The sequence below is a fragment of the Dermochelys coriacea genome, chromosome 1 (genome assembly GCF_009764565.3).
Source record: "Dermochelys coriacea isolate rDerCor1 chromosome 1, rDerCor1.pri.v4, whole genome shotgun sequence".
In the NCBI taxonomy this organism is placed as follows: domain Eukaryota; kingdom Metazoa; phylum Chordata; order Testudines; family Dermochelyidae; genus Dermochelys; species Dermochelys coriacea.
Window position 1 is genome coordinate 244,806,665 of NC_050068.2, and position 25,239 is coordinate 244,831,903.

Here is a 25,239-nt window from a genome sequence, read left to right on the forward strand (position 1 = left end):
TAAACCACATGGATTGGAGTATGTGGTCCTTACACAGAAGGAGAATGAATGAATTCTGCTCAGCTTGAATAAATCCAAAGCATGTGTGTTAATGAGAATCTCTGTGTAATGCTCCTTATGAAAGCCATAATAAATGCTTTAAGAGTAAAATACTATACCTCATATCATGAATAAGTGAGACTCTCAGTGTAGGTAATGTAATTCCTGTGTCAGATTTCCTTCTTTCCGGGCCAAGAGCAACTGTACAGGAAAAAAAAATACATACAATTAAAAGAATAAAAAATTACAGTAGTTTGTAGTACTTTGTGACGTTGCACTCTATATGATTTTATAAAAATATGCTAATGAGTGTGAATATAATGTAACTGTAATATGCTTCATGCAAAAGGTCTCTTGTAAGGTACCATTACAAAGCTTATAATCTACTGAGTCTGGTGGTCATCCCATTTGTATAAATTTATCACTCTTGTATCTGAAACTAGAAATATGAAACATAACTCTGAGGTCCTATTGTAGTTATGCAAAGTGTGGGCCATTAATGTTGGTTTGGAATCTTAATGGCTCCCATTAACCAGGACAATTGACTGTATATTGCTCTGTTTTACTTGCAAGTCTTCCTGTATAGTGTGGGTTGGCAAGTGGGTAATGAAGTCTTACAGTGACATGTGATCATGGCACCTGAACTGGAATCCATCTTTAACCTGGTGCTTTTCCATTGAGAAGGAGGGGTGGGAACCCAGAGGGACAAAGGATCCCCATCTTATGCAAAAGATATACAAGTGGGTGGAACAGAACAAATGGGGTGGCCATCATGAGAAATCCCCTAGCTACCACCTGAGCTGGAACAAGGGCTGTACCAGGGGAAAGGATTGTGCCCAGACTAGGAAAGCGTCCAGTCTGTGAAAGAAACTTATTGAAACATCTCCGAGGATGAGATTTTATCTGTATTCAGTTTTATTACTGTACTAGACTTAGACTTGTGTTTTATTTTATTTTGCTCCGTAATTCACTTTGTTCTGTTTGTTACTACCTGGAATCACTTAAATCCTACTTTCTGTATTTAATAAAATCACTTTTTATTAATTAATTAACCCAGAGTATCTATTAATACCTGGGGGGGGGCGGGCAAACGGCTATGCATGTCTCTCTATCAGAGTTATAGAGGGCAAACAATTTATGAGTTTACCCTGTATAAGCTTTATACAGGGTAAAATGGATTTATTGGCGTTAGGACCCCATTGGGAGTTGGGCATCTGAATGTTAAAGTCAAGAACACTTCTTAACTTGCTTTCAATTAAGTCTGCAGCTTTAGGGCATGTGGTTCAGACCCTGGGTCTGTGTTGGAGCAGACTGGTGTGTCTGGCTCAACAAGACAGAGTGCTGAAGTCCCAAGCTGGCAGGAAAAGCAGGGACAGAAGTAGTCTTGGCACACCAGTGGCAGCCCCAAGGGGATTTCTGTGATCCAACCCGTCACGCATTCATCTACACATCTGTAGAAGAAATCATACAACACTGAGAACTGCAACAGTTATACGCAGTTTCAGGAATACTGCCAGGCAAAGTGTTTTTCGGTTTGTCTGCTTCCACATTAATACATAATCTAGGTCCCTTTTCCCTTTAGCTAATTCAGGGCTAAACTTGGAGACTTCAGATGATTCATCAAATGTGTCCTTCTTTGCATATGAAATACATAGAAGTAAATCTGTTCTATAAGGCCTTCACACTTGATAAAACTATTTTTACTGAAATCTCAATCTGAAACCCATTTGATAAATTTAGAGGAAGTAAAACTAGCATATTAGATATTAAGACTGTCAAGCATTTCTGCACTCTAGTATTATAATCTGATTTTGCCATTACATATTTTGCACTCTGGAATTTATGCATGCCAGTCAGATTGCTTAGTGGCTGTCCATTAGTCATAGACAGTGGCATGCAGTGACATTATTAGTGAGACATGCAACAACTTCTTAGATTACAGATATAAACTTTCCACCCTGATGAAGAGTTTGTGCCGCTAGCTCTGGTCTATCATGGACAACTCAGTTCTACACTTACATGCCTTTTTTCAGTCCTTCATACAGAAATGCACTTAGTTAATTCACCTTAAGAACTCAACAAATGTTTCCATATAGCTATAATCTAATAGATCTTAGCTACATGTGTGAAATTTTAATAGATACAAGGTATGACAATGCAAACCTCAAAGAGCTATGCTAATCATCTATGGCACACAAATTAATCTGCCAGAAATGTACAAAGGCATAATGTCTCATTAATGATTACTGAATCACTCAGTCATGCAAAAGAGAAGTTTCCCACTTCACTTACATAAGGTTTTAAGGGGACTTGCCATTATGTATTCAATTCTACACTTACATGCCTTTTTAGTGACGTTCCACAAAACAGTGTCCTCCATGCAGCATGATCTCGCACACACAGTGTGTGCAAGGTCACACCGTGCAGAAGACGCTATTTTGTTCTACAAAATGGTAACCCCATGCAAGTTCTAGGGCCAAATGTAATCATCTCAGGGGCCACCAGTAGGACCACATTTTAATTCTGGGGCTTGCAATGCATGATGACATGTCCCTGGTCACTGATGCTTATTACAAAGCTGTCATGACTCAAAACACCAATTTATCCCTAGAGATATATACTTGGGGCCTGATCCCCTGTGAGATGCTGAGTTCTCTCAAATCCTACTATTGGGATTTCAGCAAGAACTCTGAATGAGGGCATTGAGAAAGTGTTGAATCCTTTCCAAAACGCTCTCCTTGATTAGCCAATTGCTGAGAGAGGGGGAAGATTCATACATACTCATTTGGTGTAAATATGCCATTATGACTGCAATGAATTTTGTGAAATACCTTATGTCTGTCCAAGACACAATCCTGAACTAACTCCTGACATATAAACATTGCTATCAGCATAAACTGGAAATACCCAGGGACATCTGCTATATTAAAAAAACAAAATCGGAGGAAACTCAGGAAGACCATCTAATTCAGCTGAAAGTCTTACAGAAACCATGCTGAGCAACAGCTGCAGTGCAGGGGAGTTCGCTGCCATACCAAAGGGAATTTCCACTAGGCATGAACTGAGAGCCTGGGCCAAATGAGCGAGGATCTGTTCTACGTAACTACTGAACGTAGTGTTCGCTTCACTCCCTCCCAGCCTGAGATTGCTTGTATAGGCCACATGCCACGGAATTAAACCTTGCTGTTTGAAGAATAATGATCTAGATTAATAAGCATGAATACCAAATTTATAAAAAATACTTCCATTACACACGAGAGCCCAGATTAATGTTCCTGTTTATATGCCCTCATATACCTAGATCAGAAGTGATGCACAAAAATCCCTCTAAGACTAATTTACATTTCTGGAAATAGTCTACAAAATCTGTCTCCTGTCCGTTAAAAGCTCAGGTCATAGACTTGGTATGTTCTTGGCCAATAAGTTCCATCACAGCCTGATGATCCTAGAAGAGCAAAGTCTGTCCTTTGCGTATCCTGAATATACTCAATCTTCAAGTGAGGATGTGTAACCAGCAGGTTATTGATGCAAGGAAAGCATCTTGAATGTTTGCACTGAAGTTTCAACAGCTTAAAATCTTTTTTTTTTTTTTTTTTACAAATCCATTAAAGACTTCTAAATATTTTATAGAAGGTAACAATAAAAATTTGTACATCTCTGTTTATTTGAGGAATGCTATAAGACAGACCATTCTCACTGATGGAAGATTTGCAGCCTCAAGTTGGGCCTCATGTCTTCAAGAAATCCAACTGGACACAACTGAAGTCTGGCACACTAATATTGTCTAGTATTTACAAAATGCCCCTTATGGTCAGGAATGGTCGAGGTATACTTGGTCCTGCTCAGAGGAAAGGGCTGGACTTGATCTCTTGAGGTGCCCTTCAGCCCTAATTTTGGTGAACCACTTCAGAAAACATACTGACTTTTCATACCTTACTTGGTGCTTAGTCAGAGTTTAAATGGAAGAAACTAAGCAAAATGACACATGCCATGATTTTCCTGAAGATGGTAACAGTTATGGCATCATTTGATTCAAATAAGCCTTCTGTTTAGTCTAGAGATCAAATATTTGAAAGAACTCAAATTACAAGTGTGATGTCAGTATCACTGACATTGAAAATACATAATAAAATCCACCACAAAGTGCTGCAGCCTTAGGCCAACCAGAACCAAGATTGCTTACTGTTGAGTCTGAGAGACCATATATGGAAAGCATACTGCTGAATACTCACCCGGGGACTCTGTCATATGTTCTTGCTTCTCTTCCCTTTCCTGGTACTGAAGCAAATGGGACCACAAAGCAGATTTCCCCTGAAAATAGAACATATAGGAGAAGTTTAAAATAAATGAGAAAGGAGCCAAATTAAAAAGCTCGATATTGGATTAGAGCCTGGTGGTTTAGAATCCAGGAAGTCACTTTGGGTTCTTGCTTCCATTCTTTATTCTTGAGCAAAGAAACCAAGATAACAGGAAAGGACCACCTCACAGAACAAGTAATTTCCTGTGATCATGAAGCTTTCTCTATATCCATTGTTTTTCTCCTCAGTGTTCCCTCCCCAGTCCTTCACTTCTCGAGGATGGAAAAAACTATTTTATTATTACAATTTGTGGAAAGGCTTCTCTTGAAAACCTCACAAAAAGTTTAGGAAATGAATAGCTGCGCCTTGAAGCATTTAGATACACTCAGGTCTATTGAGAAATGATATAGCCAAGTAGTAGTTTAAAGGGATGGATTATAGGAAATACCATTTTGCACATATTAAAAGTATTGTGTACATGTGTTTTTTCCTGACCAAGTTTCAAGTTACCAACCTGTTTGACTTGTAGACCATGACTCCAAATCCTTTCCAACAGGTCACAAAGACTAGCAATCAATGTATTTTCCTCCAGACCTGTTATATTGGCCTCTCCATGTCCCAGCTCTACTGCTTCATGGCCCATCTTCTCTACCAACATACGTTTAGTCTATAAAACAGCAAGATTTACAGAGCATGTCATCCAGCAAGCTGTGAAATATACAGATTAGTAAACTTTCAGGAGTGCATCTACTGGCTTAACATCATCCAGTATACCTTGAATTCTGGTCACTGAAACATCAATTCTGATTACAAAATGTCTATAGTCAAAAGAATATTAATTTTAGATAAGTTTCTATATAATGTATAACATAAGGAATTTGATACTACATAAACTACGACTGATGCAATTATACTTAGAAGTCAACAAATTGTGTTTCTTCAGCTACACAAGAGGGCTTTTCTCTTTTTCATGGAAGAGGTGCTCTATACTAGAAACAAGGTCTTCCTGGGTAGCATACACAATAGTCACTACACTCTGTGGACTGCTCCTTTTTGGTAGAGGCTCCCAAAACCTTGTCAGTGTGTGAACATTTTAATAGAGTTTATATGAACACCTTCTCTCCAGTTCGCAATCACGCACATTACCTCTTCTTCCCCCATTCCCGATCCCATAAAATCTCTACAACATGCCTGGAAAAGAAATGTATTTCTTTTAATGCAATTTAGCAGCTGGACATACCAAGGGAGAGGAGCCTCTGCCCGGTAACTATCTCTGGCATACCAGCAGGACTGGATTTAAAGTGATCAGGGGACTAAGCCTAATGGGAGGGAAGGGTCTAAATATGAATTACATATTGCAAAAAAATAAAATTATGTCAAACATTTATCTACGTACATATTTACATATTATTTATTTATGTAAAATTAAGAAGTCTGAAGAATTGAGTGTAGTGAGAGTAGAACAAACAGATACTTTTGAGTAAGAGGTAGCAAGAGGGATGCTACCCTGTCCTTCTCTTAGCCCTCCTAGGTAGTGGAGTGCTCATCTGTAGGAGGATGAACACTGCAACATTCCCCATCCTGCTCACCTCTTTCAACCTTGTGCTTTTACCCTCAGCTCTCCAAATGGCACAGTACAAAGCCAAGCCCTGCAGGTGTTTTCCCCAAGCTATGGCCTCTACACCATATAACCTGTCTCACTGTCTGCAGTCTGGGAGGCAGCCAGCTTTTATTATGTAAAAGAAAATCACTCGGGCGTAAAATCCACTGGAGTAAAGGAAGTAATAGTGGGAAAATTACATTGAGTGGCATTGTATTTTAGGCTGTCTTGCTCTGAAAGCTGCCTCCCAGTGTTGCACTGGCTGAGGACAATGAATTACTGTTTTCACAGTGAACCCAAATATTACTTGTGGGATGATACCCAGGTTGTGTAGTTAATCTCCAGTGATTCACCATATCAGGCCATTCTGTCACAAAGCTCTTCCACAATTAGAATCATAGAATAGAATCATAGGACTGGAATGGACCTCAAGAGGCCATTTAGTCTGGTTCCCTGCACTCATGGCCGGACTAAGTATTATCTATTCTAGAATTTGTGATGAGCAGCTCTGACATAAGAGTTTTTAAGCACGAATTCTCTGTGCACCAGGCCCCCACGGTTTGTTTTAAGCTGTCCGTAAGAAAAAGGTAACAGCTAGAAGTGACACAGATCTTTAGATGGTTGCCCAGTCATAATATTTAGCACTTCTATACTATGTTAGTTCTTCAAAATCACTAGACAAACATTAAACAAACTTAATCTAAAGCCTTTCACCTTTTGAATGACTAGGAGTTGACAAAACAGAGCTATTCCCTCTTGTGTTCTTTGCCCCCCTGAACAAAAAGACTTCATTGAAAATCAGCATCTTAAAAGAACCATTAAGGATCTTTCAAAAGAACCGTCCAACCAAGGCTGTTGTAGTGACACCCTGATTACATCAGGTCTGGTGTTTGTTTAAGGCTGGTGTAGAATGAAGGGAGAACTTCCCGTTTCATTTGCATGTGTAAATGAAGCAGACCGTGCTTATTTTTTTTTTGACTGCCCCCCCCCCGGACTCCATGCCCCTTATCCAACCCCCCTATTCCCCACCCCCTTACCATGCCGCTCAGAGCACGAGGACTGGCGGCCACGATGCCTGGCTGGAGCAGCCACACCGCCTCCCAGTCTAGAGCACCGGGGCAGGCCAGTGCCTCTCGCAGCCACGCTCCCCAGCAGGACTTCACAGCCCCGTCACCTAGAGCACTGGTGGCAAGGCAAGCAGAGGCTGCGGGGGAGGGGGAACAGCAGGGGAGGGGCTGGGGGCTAGCCTCCCCGGTCAGGAGCTCAAGGGTCTGGCCAGATGTGGCCTGCAGGCCATAGTTTGCCCTCCTCTGTGCTAGGCTGAGCATAAGATATAGGCAGCCAAGTTCTTTCATCTCAGTACAGAAAAATACATCACAGAAAAAAATTGGATTTCTTTGATTTTAGTACAGTTCAATACAATATCGAACACAGTGCATCATAAATCTGAAGCCCCTTGATGGAAGGTACTGTAAAAGTTCAAGTACTGGTAAGTAGAATGGGATGTTTTGTTTTTCCTACAAATGTGTGGGAATTGGTTCCTTATACATGGGAGGGGAATAATTTTGGCTGGAGCTGGATAGATTGTGCGCAGGTTCTGTGCAAGCTTCCCATCCTACCCCTCTGGTACTGCCTCTTGCCCCCGGCACACCTTTGCCCTCCCCGCACACACACAGGCACTCATCAGTTGTCCAGAGATGGGACCCAGCACACACAGAAGATGACTGTCATGGGCACTAGGACCCAGCGTCCTGGAGCTGCCTGCCAGCCTCAGCCGAGGAGAGGAACAGAGGGAGCTTCCTCCCTCCCTGACAGCTAAGCAGAACTCCAGAGAAATCTGGGGTGAAACTGGGGGGTGGGGGGCAATGCCTGCTAAAACTACACCCACTGCTGGTACAGGTTCCCATGGTAACTGGATTTTTAGTGTCTGGTCACCAGTGTTAACCGGATACCTAACTGTGTGTTCCTGCAGTGCAGGGAGACTCAGATGGGTCTGCTGCTTCCAGCTGGCTGTGAGCTGAGTTCCTGCCAAGCCATAGGGGACTGCCTTGCCTTTCCTGCTGGCAGGAGCACTCCAGCAGGACTATGCGAGCAAGCTTGCTCCCCCTCGCCCAGCCCCTACTGTGGCCCCTTCCGGACCAGTAGGGCCTAAGGCTATAGCCTTATTAGCCTATGGGTTAATCTGCCCTGCATGCCAGGAGACCAACTGAGGGTCTGATTCTGTAAGGTCTCAAGGCAGAGAACTACCAGTGAAACCAATGGGAGTTTGGTTGTTATGGATCTTTCCTGCAACTCCTCCAGAAAGACGTTTTCATTCTGCTTATAGAAGGGTGGAAAACATACATGTTTTTTTTAAAAAATACTTACCTTCATGCGACATTCTTTCAGTAATCCTTCCACGAATTTCCAGTTTGTCTGAGCAATTACAGCTGGAGAAAGGTCTGAGAGTTTGGGTTGCCTTAAATTTTTCCCCAAACTCCTTGCCTCTTGCATGTATTTCTAAAAGAAACAGAATTAGCATTAGTCTGACATGACAGATTCCCTGACTTCCTTAACTGTTGACAGCTAAGCACGGATATAAAAAGGACTCACAGCATGTAAATCTATGCACGGTAGTGATTTATCTGAAGCTTTACATATAGGAGTGGAGAAGTGTAACACTCCACAGGCCAATGGGGTGAGGGGGGAATAAATATATAAATACTCCAGTGTGGTATGTGCAATCAAAATGTCAAACAGAACTAGCCCGGGGATTGTGTTATTAGCTAATAGTACAGAGTTAGCCAAAATGATACTTTCAGTCAGCATAAAAGTCTAAATCTGCATTAAACATTTTTTTCCGTTGTTATTTGATTTTCACTAGTAAAAGGGATGAAAAAGCCAACTGAATAATCTGAAGAAGTTAGCATGGAGTTGAATGAAAAATACTTCTGAGACAACTAGAAAAACAAGTGTGTGGAAAGGGGAAGGAAGCTGGACTCATTGATTTCAAAGAATTTTGGCTTAGGGAAAAAAAAGATGTGGGACAAGTTGGCTCTTGTCCTTACTGACAATAAGCTTTCTTAATCACTGGGGAGTTTATTAATTCTTAGACTTGTTTTAAACAAAACTCCATTTTTGGACTCATTTTGGAAAATGGCATTAATGCAAGGTAGACAGACAGACAAACAGTGTAAAAACCAAGGTTTTAAAAACATGAGTGCCTAAAGTTCATTTAAATCTGTGGTCTGATATTCAGAAGTGCTGAACACTTATTCACACTAGAGAGCATGCTATGTGCTTAGCATTTCTAAAAGTCAGACCACAGACGTAGGTGCTTAAATGTGGAGTTAGAAGCCTAACTTTAGGCACTCATTTTTTAAATAAAATTTTGTTAAATGCAGCAGACAAGTACTTAAAAATAGGTCTGATGATTACAAGTTTGATACTCTATTGGAATGCTGTTGAATAAAACAATTTAAAAGTATGATGCTCATGTCCCCATATTGTAATGAACTGTCCCCTGCTATGGGTAGGTGTTGTCTCCGTCACCCATATAAGATTCGAGAATTTCCCACTTGTTTTCATCCACTTAATTCTGTCTGCACTTAAGGCCCCACAGAAAGACTGGATGGTACTTCCTTCAGAGATGTATAGTGTTGCTGTTTAATTGGGCTGCAGGGCTTACTTTAGAGCTAGACAATTCACAGGGACTGTTTCTGCAGCACTTTCAGACCTTCCCTGTCTGGAGAGAAGATAATTTTAAATTAGTTTGTTTAATGAAAACAAATTCCAAAATTTGTGTTGCTGCAAGTTGACCAAAATTGCTTGAGCATGAAAAAAAAAAATGTTGGAAGACCATGGCAGAAAGCAAAATTTGGACAAGTTAACTCACAGTCTGTTCAATAGATCTGATAGGGGATGAGCACATACACCTGGTTATCATCATCATCATCTCTAATTAAACCCAAAACATTGATATGCATAAATAAGATGAGAAAGGAATAAAAACATTAAAAAGTTGTTTTAGGCAATAATGAAATGAAAGTATTCTGTTCAACAACTGACAGCCTCACAAAAGTAGTTTCATCTCATTTGTGCCAAAACAATAAACATTATGAGTGAAAGGGGAATAGCTAACAGGGATAGATATCGCAAAAAGAAAAGGAGTACTTGTGGCACCTTAGAGACTAACCAATTTATTAGAGCATAAGCTTTCGTGAGCTACAGCTCACTGCATCGGATGCATCCGATGAAGTGAGCTGTAGCTCACGAAAGCTTTTGCTCTAATAAATTGGTTAGTCTCTAAGGTGCCACAAGTACTCCTTTTCTTTTTGCGAATACCGACTAACACGGCTGCTACTCTGAAACCTGTCATTATGCAAGGGATAGATATAAACTTCTCTTTAAAGGGAAAAGGATAAAAGAAAATAAATCAAAGTGCGGTCATAGTCTGAAGAGTGAAAAAATTTAGACAACCGTACTCTACTCCTTAGCATGTCATCAAATCATAATGTATTATATACCGACAAACATTTTTAATCCTGCTAACTCTGTTGGTCCTGCAAGTTCTACAGAAGAGCAAGTCAGCTACAGGAAAAGCGAGCTGGATTCTATTCTGCCTGTGCATCAGTATCAACCAACTACCATCACTACCTAAGCTTTCACTGCCGAATCTTTACTTGTGGTCCTATATCACAACCCAGAAGGACAGCTTGAACTTGAGATGCTAAGCCATGAAAAAACAACAACTTTAGGAGGATAAACTTAGCCAGAGGGTTAAAATGAAATGCCATGACTTCATTTTCAGTGTTACTTTTCTGACTGTAACCACACTTCAGTAACTGCAGGGGTGTGCGTATGTGCTACAAAAAGGAGAGATTGAAGTGATGTTGAAGAGTGATTCCTTATTCTAGTAAGATCACTCAAAGCAGCTTTCAGAAAAAAAAAAACCCACAACAAAACAAAACAACATACCAGGCAGCATTCAGAGAAGGATTTTTTAGGAGGTCGTGCAGGAGGGGGTGGCCCCTGATCCCACTCCCAGAATACCATTGAGTTCTGACGAATCAAAAGCTCCTCCGATGGCTAAGAGGAGCCAGATATACCAATGGCAGAAAAGCCCGAAAGAAAGAGGAGACAAAGCAAAACAAGCATGCATATGATCCACAACAACAAAAAAGGAAGAAAAAAATTAAATACATGATGAAGCACTGAAAGGGTTATGCTGAGATATACACAATGCAATGTTTAAAGCTAGATTTACAAAGTCACATTAACAAAAATAGCAACAAACTTTTATAAAGGCTGTTTTGCTTCATTTCAATGAAACTGAATTTTAAAGTTGTGATTGAAGAATTCAATTTTACTTAATATTTTAATTTTCAAACAGCAACCCTGGTAAAGCTTATTCAGTAAGGCCAATGGCAAAACAGTATAAAGGTTTGGTAGATTTGTTTATTTTTCTAATGATAAAAATAGCACAAGAACTACAGTCACAGTGAAAAAATGTGGCAGAAAATGTTTTTTAAACAATCAAAAGGAGAAACTGAAGAGACAGGAAAAAGCACACAAGTAATTGAGGTTTACAAGATGTGTGGAAGTTTCCAAGCTTTGGATACAAGTAAAGACAAACAAAAAAACCCAAACCTACACCAAATACTTCCCTTTTAAATGGGTTAACTAGTAAAAGTTTCTAATCTATGCAACACAAAAGAACGCTTACAATAAATCCTCCTCCTTTTTGTCTCCAAGTGGTCAGTGTTTATCATAACATCTCTGAAAACTCAAATACTTCTTAATGGCCCAAATCTGACAGCTCCATCCAACAAATGGGTCTGCCTGCCTAAGTACAGTTGTAGGATTGGAGTCTGTATTAGCAAAAGTCTGTTTATGGCAAACAGTCTGTTTTATTACAATGCAGAGCCTCAGGAGTTTAGTATTTTAAAACTTTGATTTGTTATAAAATGGAAAAATTGGTGTAAAATATTAAGTCTGACTTTCCCCCCTTTCTTTTGCATTTTGCAGTATAGGTATTCATGAATTTTCAGCTACGGTAGTAGTCTAAACAATCTACACTAATACACTGCTTTACAGTTCTTCAGTTTAGAAAATACAAAATCACTACAGCACATGGACACAATTTTGAACATCTTAAAATTACATACTATATGTATAAATTATATGTACATCATGTAATGGTCACAAAGATGAATGAAAACCTTATGGTATCAAACATTGCCGAAGGCAGCAAAATACACTTTGGTTAAGTCTATGTTCTTTGATTTAAGTCCCCTGGTGCCTGCAGATATCACCTACCTCTCTTAAATCATTGTCCAGTCCAATATGTTCTGAATGTTGTCTAAGGCGATCTTTCCTGCGCTGTGTTGTGGCACTTCGACTGGCCCACCGACTGAAATTATGTAATAAGAGAAATCAAAAGAGAAAGCTTTTGTCAGTAGTTGCAGTAAGCGTGAAGGAATTATGCATTTCAAGAAGCACACGTGCATAAAAATTTGTGAATTACAATGTGTATTAGTGTTGATGAATTTCTGACAACCCTAAAGATAAGGCTTCATGGCAGATGGGGAACCAGCGAGCCCCAAGAAAAAAGGATGCTTGCCAGGGTCTCATGTAATACAGCACAAGTTACTAGTGACTGGCTGATGACTGTGTACAGATGAGATATATAAATCAGAGCACACGGAAATAGTATTTATTCACCTTAACCAAAAATGTGTGTTTTTTGAAGTTTTTGAACATTCAATTTGTATACTACTCCTTTGTAATTAACTTGTTTGTCAACATTGGCATGAGGGTTGAATTTCATACTACCTCGTGCATATTTTTAACAACCTTTCTATGCCAAGTTGAATAAAAATGCTGTGTAATGTTGTATACAGGACACACAGCATAACACACCAGGAAAATTACATTAGTGCAGCCTGAATGTAAGGTTTATAGTTTGTTTTTTTTGGTGGGGGGTGGGGTGGGGAACATTCTACAACACATCTCATTGAGTTGGATTTGGTGTAGTTTTGTTGGTTTATTTATTTATTTTAAAACAACCGACCAGCTAATGACGATTAGCATCATCATCATCTTTGGTGACACTTCTATTGCCAGATGGATTACATGCTAAAATAAAATATATGGGGATGTAGCAGTTTACATAATGAATTACAGGATTCAGTTTCTTCCTCACAATGCTAGCAAACAAAAACTGACTATTACTATTGCCCACAGGACTACGCTAGTTCACGTCAACCTCCTGGCACTGATATTGTGCATTTCCTCAATCAAAAGAAATACAAGGAAAAACCAGTGGTGGGCCAAAGTAATGTTAAAAGTTAATTAGAACTTCATTATTTGATTAGTTCTATAATGAGTAAGGTCACAGAGAACAGGTGAAGGGCAGACAATAGTATCTAATTTTAAAAAGAGAAATAAAGAGGACCCAGAGATTTATAGACCAGGTGGCTTAACTTTGATATCTGGAAGGGAACTTGAACAAAATATTAAACTATTTATAAGTACCTAAAGGATAATAAGGTAATAGCAGCCAATATGGATTTGTCAATAACAAATCATGCTAAACCAAGCTAATTTCCTACTTTGATCGGATTACTGGCATAGTAGATGGGGGCCGGAAAGCAGAAGATGCGATTTATCTCAAGTTTAGAAAAGCTTCTGACATGGTCCCACTTGATATTCTCGTAACCAAACTAGGGAAATGTGGTCCAGATGCAATTACTACAAGATGGGTGCACAACTGGTTCAAAGACCATACTTAAAGAGTAGTTACCAGTGATTTTCAGTCAATCTGGGGGGGGTCTTGCAAGGGTCTGTTCTGAGTACCAGCACTATTCAATATTTTCATTAATGACATGGATAATTTTGTGGAGAACATGCTTATAAAATTTATGAATGACAAAGCTGGGAGAGGTTGCAAGCACTTTGGAGGACTAGGTGAGAATTCAAAACAACCTTGATAAACTGGAGGTTTGGTCTGAAATCAATAAAATGAAATTCAATAAAGACAAGGGCAAAGTACTACATTTAGGAAGGAAAAAAATCAAACGCACAAAATCAAAATGAGGAGTAAGTGACAAGGCAATAACAGAAGGGACAAGGTGGGTGAGGTAATATCTTTTATTGGACCAACTTCTGTTGGTGAGAGGGGCAATAGTACTGCAGAGAAGGATCTGGGGATTATAGTGGATCAGCAATTGAACATTAGCCAACAATGTGATCCAGTTGTGAAAAAGGCTAATATCACTGCTGCTTTTTTTTTTTTTTAAATAAACTCAAGACTGTCAAATATAACATGCGAGAAATAATTGTCCCGCTTTACTGAGTGCTGGTGAGGCCTCAGTTGGAGGCTTGTGTTCAGGTTTGGGTGCCACACTAAGAAAGATGTAGACGAACTGGAGACAGTCCAGAGGAGAGCAACAAAAATGATAAAAGGTTTAGAAAACTTATGAGGAAAAATTTAAAAAACTGGGCATGTTGAGTCTGGAGAAAAGATGACAGAAGGGGGACTTGGTAACAGCCTTCAAATATGTTAAAGGCTGTTATAAAGAGGATGGGGATCAATTTGTTCCCCACGTCCACTGAAGGCAGGGCAAGAAGTAATCGGCTTAATTTGCAGCAAGGTAAATTTAGGTTTGATAGAAAAAAAAAACCAAACAAACAACTTTATCCAAAAAGATAGTTAACTACTGAAATAAAGTTACCAAGGAAAGTTGTGGAATCCCCGCCATTGGAGGTTTTTAGGAACAGGTTAGACAAACCCCTATCACGGAGGGAACAGGCAAACTTGGTCCTGCCTCAGCATGGTTCGGGGGGGGGGCAAGATAGACTAAATAACTTTTCAAGGTCCCTTCCAGGTCTGCATGTCTATGCTTCTTTACAGGATAGTCTATTTTAAACAAGCTCATTGGATGTTTCATTTAAATCCACAAGGCAATTCATTTTCAAGGTGTCTATTTACTCACATATGGCACCCACCTCTGTAGAATATGAGTAATAATGATTTCTCTTTATGGGCATGAAGGTACTATTGTGGGAAAGCCTAGGCAAAAGGTGCTGTTCATCTTTGTAAACACTTTGGATGCTCCCACTCCCAGGCAAAGAACAGAGTCTGACCGTCCAGAACTCTGTTTCTAAATGTATTGGTTAGGCATTCCAGCTCAGAAACACGCCACTGCCACACTTCAGACGCTTGAGCTAGAAGCAAAATGTACATCTATGCCTGTATAACAGTATAAGTTGGGCCAATCCCCAACAACAGGCCATATTTTGACTAGTCCCTGTTTGTGCTCACAATGGGGTATGGGTGGGAAACTGTGAAGCATATATAAAGGGTGAGAAAGCTCCTTGCGACCCCTCTTTCATCCTTCACCTTGAACTTTTAATGCAGGAGCTATCAACAAGTGCAGTATCTGTGTTCAGGAGCGTGCAGTGATTGCTTCCTCCTAGTGCCACTGGAGATGGTCACTTTAAAGGAGGCAGAGAAGTGGATGGGCCATGGTCTCATTTCCATACAGGACAGCAGAGCTGGCCAGAGATGCATTATGCATCCTGAGCCCTCCCTAGAACTTCCGGGGGAAAGGTGGCGATTCTAAACTGTCCCCCGCAAACAATCAGGGCTGTGACTAAAAGCCATAATTACACCATATAGGTGCTGTATCTTTTACACCTACCCTCCAGCAAAATTTAGGTCTAGGTATCTAAACACTGGAGGAAGTGTAAGAAAATATTTTATCAATATTTTATATTTTAATGCCTTGAGAGAGAAATTGCAAAGCAAAAATAAACAGTTAAACCCCAATTTTTCTGTTACATGCCCCAAGCTGGGGGAGATGGCAGGGGGATTCAAGCATGGTAATACATTTCTATTAACCTCTTTAAAATGGTATCCGTCCCCCTAATTTGTACATCTCCTTGGTACTTCCACGTCCACTGAAGTCATGCCAGAATGCCCTATTCTGTGTTATAATAAAATAGTTTTAGTTACGTGGCTTGCAGCAATGAGACTTCTGGGACCTGCAATGTTTGATTGTGAGATTTCTTCAGGGAACCAGGAGTACCAAGAATATGAACAAGGGTATTTAAGCTTGATGAACTTTACACAAAATATTTAGAATTGTAGATACTACGTATATCTTTACTTCAGATTTTTAGAGTGTCTCGGAAAATTGTACTATGTTTTCATTTATATCCAGTGGAGTTCTCTCATCTAAAAAAAATAGCTATCCAGTACTGTTCTTAGAAACTGTGTAGCCTTAAAGATCCCAAACCCAGGGGACAACAGTAAAAGCATTCTTTACTCCAAAGTCTGTTGCAGGCCTAGAGGAAACCAGTTACTGGCTTCTGTCTTTGCAACATACTATTAATAATTTATACTGCAGTAGTGCTAAGGAGTCCTGGTCATGGGTGAGGACCAGGCTCCACTGTGCTAGGCACTGTACAAAATACAGAATAAAAAGTAGCTATGCAGTTTTCTCATGGTACTATGCAATTCTTGTTCATTTCAAATCTTTGCAATGGGGGTGGGGGGTTGGTTACTGTATCAATTTATAAATGCACATTAAAGGTATTGCTAGTTAAGGCAGCTATTAAAGCCAAGAATGGGAAAGCCCTCCAACACCTGCAAAATGGTCATGGCTTTCCATTGCTCCAGCCCTAGACTGGAGTTGAACTAATGATCTAGTGGTGAGAAGCAAGTGTTAACTCCTTTCTCAAAGGAATACATTAGTGACACAATGAGGCACACTTTCCCAGAAACCTTAAAATATACAATCTTGTGATTTTAGTAAGTGACCACCATTTTTCAAAGCTAAAGCCAGGGTTACCTTACATAACTAACAGCAATTTTACACTTTGAAGATCTTCAGCCAATAAAGATATAGTAGAGGAAAAAATCCCCAACAAAATAAAATAGGATGGAAATAATTTTTACTTCCTGTCAGTATCTGGCTTTGCTTTTTAGCCCGACTTAATTTTTAATATTTAGTCTGAACTCTGGACAGCGCTTTAGTTCCCCTCCACTGACATGTATTCATATTTTTGTTGTTGTTAAAATTATTGGAAAATCATAAACTGGTCAAGATGGTACATGCTTGAGCAGAGTGAGCATCTAAGGCTATGTCGACACTACAAGTTAGGGGTGAGAATCCCTTTCTCTTGGGCACAGACTAATGCAAGCTCTCATCAAGCTAGCGCAAGTCTAACTAGCAGTGAAACAGCAGTAGCGCTGGTAGCAGAGGCAAAGCTGGGCTGTGCACAGTACAAACCCACCTGAAACCAGAGGGTATTTACTCTGTATGGCTCAGCTATGCCTTGGCGGCCATTACCGTTCTACCACAGCTACACTGCCATGCAAACTCCTGGTAGCTTGATGACTAATGAGAGAGGAGAGGGGAAAGAGTCTGAACATCCCACTGGGATTCTGAATCTCTTGGGGGAGCTGGCTGGAATATTTTGTGAAGAATTAACAGGAGATAAGCACGGAAGATGAAGGAATTTTAGAACATTTCAGCCTTTTTCTTCTTGGGCCACATAGGTCTTGCCTGAAATCTCACTGTTCGAAAAATTAAGCTGTTTTAATATTTAATGGCAGAGATCAGATTTAAAATTAATTTCTCTTCATACATACAGAAAGAATGGAAGTCAGTGCATCTATGAGTGACCTATTTTGTTTATTCCTCAAAGAAGAAAATGCTACTACTAACATGGTTCTGGTTACTTCTGAGGACTGTCCTGTGGAATGCCCTAGAACAGATGGTAAATATGAGTAGGGAAACAATAGGCCACTTTGGTATGCTCCTGTCATCTCACTTCCACAGTATTCCTGAAGGATGAACTCCTGTCAGTGTATTATTTCAGAGGAGGAGCCAGAGAAATGATTCTTCCACTCAAACATGGGGAACATATGAGCAAGCCCCTGAAAAGAAGTCTATTGACAAAAGGAGTCCTGGCAAGTAGAAAGTAAATAAACTACTGTTCAGTAATATAAACAATTTTTAGATACGGATGTGTACATGTGCATGGTGGGAAGGGATTAACTATGTCCATTTCTAAAGATAACATATCTGAGGTGGTTAATTTCTCTAATAAAATAGCATGAAAGCCAATGTCAAAGTTGATAGGCCTAAAAACAATATACTTATACAGCTGTCTCACATACACAAGGACTAAACTTCAGTATTGAAGTCAGGCATATTTTTTTCTTTTCCAACAGATGAAAAGGGGAGAGGAGTGAGTGGAAGCAGTTTACGATTCATAGTTATGGCATGTGCTGCAGCATATACAACATCCTGACAGGGCACGAGAACATGAAGAAACTGCATTTAATGCTAACTTAATGTTACATGTTCATGTAACCAACACTCCCCATCACCACCACCAAGATGGACACACTCAGAACACAGAGGGGAAGGAGACAAGAAATACATTCACCTATACCATAGAAGATAAGCCCTTCGACTAAAAGCAGCTGCCAACGTAGATTGCTTTTCAGGCCTACAAATCTTGGCAGTTCACCTTTTACCCACAAGTTACATATGTTTTAAACCTTCTCATGTCCATGAAATAGCTTAATCTTTTGTTGCCAGCATTATCGTGCCATAAACTGGTGATCATCAATCAACTTCTCCAGCTTTTGTAGCACCGAATGGAAGGTCAAAACCAAGATCAGTATCTTGCAATATACAGCTTTGGTGACAATTTGGGCTTGAGGTGTTTTCTGTACTGAATTTCTACATTCAACTCTCTGGAGGATAAAGGGAGCTGAGGTTTTGTTTTTGTTTTTAATAACAGGGCAAAATAGATTTTTTTTTGTGACTTCATTGCTTTGGTGGTAACAGGAGATCTTTTAAACAGCTAATATGGAGAAAAAGCTAAGTAAAATGACTTGCAGCCATTCTGTTTTGTGCTATAATCTTGTCAGATTATATAAATGTAAGTGATTTGGAGGAATGACATAAAACTACCTAGTGCTACAGGAAGTGATGATGACAATTCCACAGGTGCCACTCTTCTCTTAGTCTTAGTACTAAACCATTTCTCCCATGTGGTGTTTGGATTGTGAACTCCTTAAGGCAGGAGCTTTTTCTGTAAGGTGACAAACACCACACACATGGTATAGACACAATAAGTACATAGTGCTGTGGGGCACTGTAGGAATGGGGATGCATATTTTTCATGTCATCTTTAGTTCTTCATGTATGACATTTCACAAGCCATTTTATTAATGTAGATCTAGCCATTTCTCAAAGGGCAGAGCAAGAGGCATCATATCATTATTATGCTCTTAGACTGGGGTTGACCAAGGGAGCAAAAAGTAAAAGACTCAAGTATTGGATTTTGAATCCTCTAAACCATCCTTGATTCACTTTCAGTCAGATTGCATACATATAGTCAAAATAAGTCAAATTCTAGTCTTAATGAAAAGCATTTGAACACAACATTGAAATAGAGCATTCCTGTTACTCTTATCACTGCTCTGCCATATTGGGTAACAAAACATAAATCTGAAATATATGTTATTTACACTTCAAATAAAAAAGGGTTCTTTTATTATTTGTATGGGTTACGCAAGATCTGCATTTCAGGCTGATGGAGTCTAACTGCCTTTTACTTAGATGCAGTGCAAAAATGCCCCATTCTATGCAAAAAGTGACAGTGTGGCTGCTTAGGTGGTCATTTTAAAAAGGCCTTATAAAAGCCACCATCCTTAAAGTGGCTATTAATGTGTGGAAAGGGAAGTCAAGGAAACATTAAATATTTCTTGAGCACTCAGTGATATACAGAACACATGGTCCCTGCCCCAATAGGCTTAGAAAACTTAGTTTAAGAAAACCAGAATGAAGACCATTCACTGAGCAGAAAATAGACAGAGGATAATACTTTGTACTTACTTAGCAATTCACATTATCTTTACAACCATTAACTAAACCTCAGTATCCCAGTGAGATGAGTAAGCAAGCAGTATTCCTATTTTAAAGGCAGGGAAATTGAGGTACCAAGTTTGTAAGACCACGGCAAAGCTGATACAGTAACAAAAATGACCCCAATTCCCAGGCCTGTGCTCAAACCGCTGGATCACATCTCTGTCTAGGATTGTTACAGAAGGGGCGCATAAAGTAACATAGGAAATAGGAGCCAGAGATAAGAGCATGAAGTCAGCAGGAAGAAAAATCAGACCAGAGACCAGTGAGGAACAGATGGTGGAAGATAAGAAAATTAGAGATATGGCAGAAGAAGAGAGGAGAAACAGGGCCAAACATGTAGAGAGGAGGAACAACAATTAACATATAAGCAAAACATTTCTCACTGACCAACCTCTATAGGGGAAAGAACAGGGACGGAAGGTCTCTGGGGCAAAAATCCATTCAGTAGGCACTCACTGCTCATTCTGCAAATTGTTTTGATGCTCATACATTCCCAACCTTGATATACGTTTTCCTCAGTAATATTTAATCTCATGTATCAAGTTTCATGTTACAGAGTTACAACAATCAATTGAGACTGAACATGTTAGCAAGGGCTTATTAAATTGTTTTACTTTGTGCTGTGAGCATATTTGATTCACTATAATTTAACAATGGACAAATCAAGAAGCATGAAACATTTACATTGCTTTGTTTTCTGTTAGGATTCTTTTACCATATTACTGCTACAAAGATGGCAAACATTAGAAGTCCCATTAAGGTTGTAAAACCTGCTAGATCTTAAAACAGAAAACTTATACTTTCATCTTGTAGATAGGTCGATTTCAATGAGCATCAAAATTAAATGGACTTTTCCTTAAAGATGGCCCCTGTTTTATTCCAATAGATGTGGATAGAGAGTTTGGATCATGAGTAGCCACTATCTTGTTATGGAATTCTTAAAATAAACTTGGAAGCTTTCTTTTCAAATGAAAAAAGAGAAACTAAAGAACATCAACATCATACTTCAGGGGTGGACAAACATTTTGGCCAGGGGGCCACATCTGGGAATAGAAATTGTATGGGGGGCCATGAATGCTCACAAAATTGCGGTTGGAGTGTGGAAAGGGGTGAGCGCTCTGGGGTGGGGCCAGAAATGAGGAGTTCAGGATGCGGGAGGGGGCTCCAGGCTGGGGATTTAAGAAATTTCCAGCGATTGAGTGTCCATTACAATCCTTGTTAAAATTGTTCCTGCAGTTTATTACCCTCATTATTAAAAATGTGCACCTTATTTCTAGCGTGAATTTGTCTAGCTTCAGCTTCCAGGGATTGTTATACTTTCTCTGCTACATTGAAGAGTCTTCTCTTATCATAGTTATGTTCCTTAGGTCTACATTAGGAAATTAGGTTGGTATAACTATATTGGTATAACTACATTGTTCAGGAGTGTGAAAAATCCAAACCTCTGAGCAATGCAGTTAAAGCAATCTAATCCCCTGGTGCAGATAGCACTAAGTGATTGGGAAAATTCTCCCATTGACTAGCAACCACATCTTGGAGAGGTGGATTACCTACACAAATGGGAAAACCATAGAAAGCATAGGTAGTGCCTTCACTGAAGCACTGCAGCATTTTACATGTAGACAAGTCTTTACGTAGGTACTTACAAGCTGATTAAATCACCCTTTACCCTTCTGTTTGATAAATTAAATAGATTCAACTCCTTGAGTTGTTCCCGATGAAGGCAGGTTTTCCCAATCCTTTAATCATTCCTGTGGCTCTTCTCTGAACTCTCTCCAAATTTCTCCTTCTTGAACTGTGAACACTAGAATTGGGTATTGTATTCCAGTAGCGGTTACACCAGTGCCAAATACAAAGGTAATATCAACTTTTATCAGTGACCTATCCTCTGTTATTTACCACTCTCTTAGTCTTTGTGCCACCTACCAACTTTATCAGTGATTACTTTATATATGGTTTCAGAGTAGCAGCCGTGTTAGTCTGTATTCGCAAAAAGAAAAGGACTACTTGTGGCACCTTAGAGACTAACAAATTTATTAGAGCATAAGCTTTCGTGAGCTACAGCTCACTTCATCGGATGCATTTGGTGGAAAAAACAGAGGAGAGATTTATATACACACACACACACACACACACACACACACACACACAGAGAACATGTTTCATGTTCTGTGTGTGTGTGTGTGTGTGTGTGTGTGTGTGTGTGTGTGTGTGTGTGTGTGTGTGTGTGTGTGTGTGTGTGTGTGTGTGTGTAAATCTCTCCTCTGTTTTTTCCACCAGATGCATCCGATGAAGTGAGCTGTAGCTCACGAAAGCTTATGCGCTAATAAATTTGTTAGTCTCTAAGGTGCCACAAGTACTCCTTTTCTTTTTACTTTATATATGTTTTTCTAGGTCATTGATAAAAATGTTACATAGCATAGGGCCAAGTACTCTAGAATCCCACTAGAAACACACCCATTCAATGACGATTCCCTACAGTTCTATTTTGAGACGCATCAGTTACCCAGTTTTTAATCCAATTGATTTGTGCCTTGTAGACTTTGATCTTTCTAGTTTCTTAATCAAAATGCCATGCAGTACCAAGTCAAATGCCTTAAAGAAGTCTATTATGTAAACACTACTACCTTTCTGAACCAAACTTGTAATCTCTCAAAAGAAAGTAAATTAGTCTGAGAAGATTTAATTTCCATAAAGCCATGTTAACTGGCAATTATGTTACCCTCTTCATTCTTTGTTGATCGAACCCTGTATCAGCCATCTCGTTATTTTGTCCAGGACCAAAGTGAGGTTGACAGGTCTTTAAATTGCCTTGGTATACTATTTATTTATCCTTTTAAAAATACTGGCACCACATTAGCTTTATTCTAGTCATCCTGAACCCCCCCACCCCCCAGTGTTCCAAGACTTATAGAAAAATATCAACATTAATGGTCTAGAGTGCTCCTCTGACAGCTATTTTTAAAAACTTTAGTGTGCAAGTTACCCAGACCTGCTAATTTAAAAATGTCTAATTTTAGTAGCTGTTCTTTAGCATCCTCCTGAGTTACTGTTGGAATGGAAAGTGTTTCATCACCAATATCCTATGCTCTGAAGACAAAATCTGGCTTTTCTTTAAATACAGAAGTATTTATTAACATTTCTACATTTTCTGCATTATTATTGACAATTCTACCATTTCCATCTAGTAATGGACCAGTAGAATTTCTTTTGTTCCTAATATATTTAAACTCCTTAATGTCCTTCATTTGGCCAACCACTGATTTCTTCTTGTGACCTTTTGCTTCCCTTAAAAATTAATATACATTAAATGCCAGGACTTGTATGTAGTCTTAGTTCTAACTGATGGTATAAGTAGCAATTTAAATTTATATTAAATCAAGGACAAAACTAAACACAATACCAAGTGTGAGGTGGACACAGTAAGTACATGATGTGACTGAATCAAACAAAAAATGATCACTGTGTATCCATCTCAAAAACTAGGATTAGCCAGAGCTTAAAGAGACACCATAAAGTCAGCTAGCTGCGAACTCAGAAGTTGTCACTTCAAAGACAGAAATGGTGAAAACTGCCTCCATTTCACTGGACTGGAAAGAAATACCAATAATTCCTGGCTTCTGTCCATTCAGTGAGTCAATCATAAGAGAAACCTGGTTAGTAAAACATCTTCAGAAGTCCAGGAAATAACGAGGGGGCTTACTTGTTATTGGTAGGTCCTGTTGCCAGCACATCTGATTGCAACTTTGGGAAGAACCCTTGTTCATATTTGCCTTGACCGATCTTCATATCAAGTAAGTGTGGGTGGATGGCAGTGTGATCAATCTTCATGAGCCGCTGTTCAATGAATTGGGCTGCAAAAGGTATGGATAAATGAGTAATTACTTTAGTGCCCTAACCTAAAGCATGCACCACAGCAGGGAACTTGCACAAAATCAGAGCACGGTTAAGTTCTACAATGAATTAATTGATCATTTTAGATACAGCAAGCAGGAAACTTTCCAGAGCATGTGTATATGCTAATGTAGAGAGGGACATCCATGCATCTTGAGGAGGTCCCTCTCTACCACTAAATTAGAGACCTTTTCTTTTCCCTCACTCCACACACCCCTAAGACCACCTCTCCCAGCTGACTTTCTGGGACTGCTCAAAGGAAAGAGTTGCTGTAGTGGAGTGATGAGAGGAACATAATTATCAGCTGTGTAAGCATCCTCTTTCTGCAGTACTTCTCAGTCATGTCAGCTGGGGAAAATTAAGGCCCAGAGTGTGGCATGAACAGAGTTCTAAAACTGAAATGCAGAGTAGTGTGCAACAGTAGGTTATTCAACCTATTGGCTGTTCTACAAAGCAAGGAATGCAGTTCACTAATACACAGACTGACAGCTAAGGACAACATTTTATTTTGTGGGAGGGGCAGGCAGAAGCACAGTGTGATCACAAGAACATCTCTCAAATGCTTCACTTATGAAAAATGAGAAAATGTTTGTGCTGTTATTTCATTTTTAATGTCACACTTGACCAGTTATTATTACATGAACAGGTCCGCTAAAATAATTCTTTAGATCTAGGAAAACTACTACTAACAAAAATGAAACAAGCAGGCATTTAGTGCAGACTACTGGCAACAAAAATATATTTGAGGGAAGAGACACTTTGTTGTTAAGAAAAGGAATGATCACTTAAGCTGAGTCAATGGGTCAGATTTAACCATCTTTATCCCTAAAATTTTTTATTCTAAGACTAGCTCAGTCATCTAAAGGCTAGCAGGGCCCTGTGTTATTACACCAAAGGCCCAGGTTGTATTCTCAGTCTGTTTCCTTGGGCATGCAGGAGGCCATACTCTGGTCTTGGAAGTGTCCTCTGATTACAAAGTCTTTCTCCTGAATCTAAATAAACTGTCACTGATAACCACTTCTGAAGAAAGTCCTATCCAATCCTCGTAAGGATTAAGGGATGTTGGTGACTACCAAGAGGCCTGAAGAGTGGGGAGTGTAAAGAAGGTGAAAAAAACTGGGACCCCTCAAGGCTATGACAGGGAGGCAGAAAGACTCACCAGAAAACAAAGGGTGACATCCAAGACCAACTGAAGTCAACAGGCGTTCTGCCATTGGCTTCAATGGGGTCAGGATTTCATCTCAAGTCTCCAGTAAAATGGGACCAAAAATTCCAAACCAGTTCAACTAATTGATTCACAATGAGCAATGAACATGAGTGGAGAAATTTGTATTTGCCAAACGTTACTTGGTTTATTCAACTCTTCACAGCCTCCACACCAGCAGTTCTCAAACTGTATTTCAGGACCCCAAAGTGGGTCACAACCCCATTTTAATGGGGTCACGAGGGCTGGTGTTAGACTTATTTCCCCAAG

At 39.6% G+C, this 25,239-nt stretch overlaps 1 protein-coding gene across 3 annotated transcripts in view; it reads right to left on the bottom strand.

The window, feature by feature from the left end:
• DENND5B (DENN domain containing 5B) overlaps positions 1 to 25,239 on the bottom strand; it is a 171,831-nt gene that overhangs the window by 36,394 nt on the left and 110,198 nt on the right. For all 3 annotated transcript variants that reach the window (XM_038381459.2, XM_038381450.2, XM_038381468.2), the window contains 6 exons: positions 23,575 to 23,725; positions 12,235 to 12,328; positions 8,305 to 8,436; positions 4,852 to 5,004; positions 4,272 to 4,350; positions 159 to 240 (listed from right to left, as the gene is read on the bottom strand). In XM_038381459.2, the coding sequence (XP_038237387.1) occupies positions 159 to 240; positions 4,272 to 4,350; positions 4,852 to 5,004; positions 8,305 to 8,436; positions 12,235 to 12,328; positions 23,575 to 23,725 (691 nt within the window). The remainder of the gene's footprint in view (positions 1 to 158; positions 241 to 4,271; positions 4,351 to 4,851; positions 5,005 to 8,304; positions 8,437 to 12,234; positions 12,329 to 23,574; positions 23,726 to 25,239) is intronic.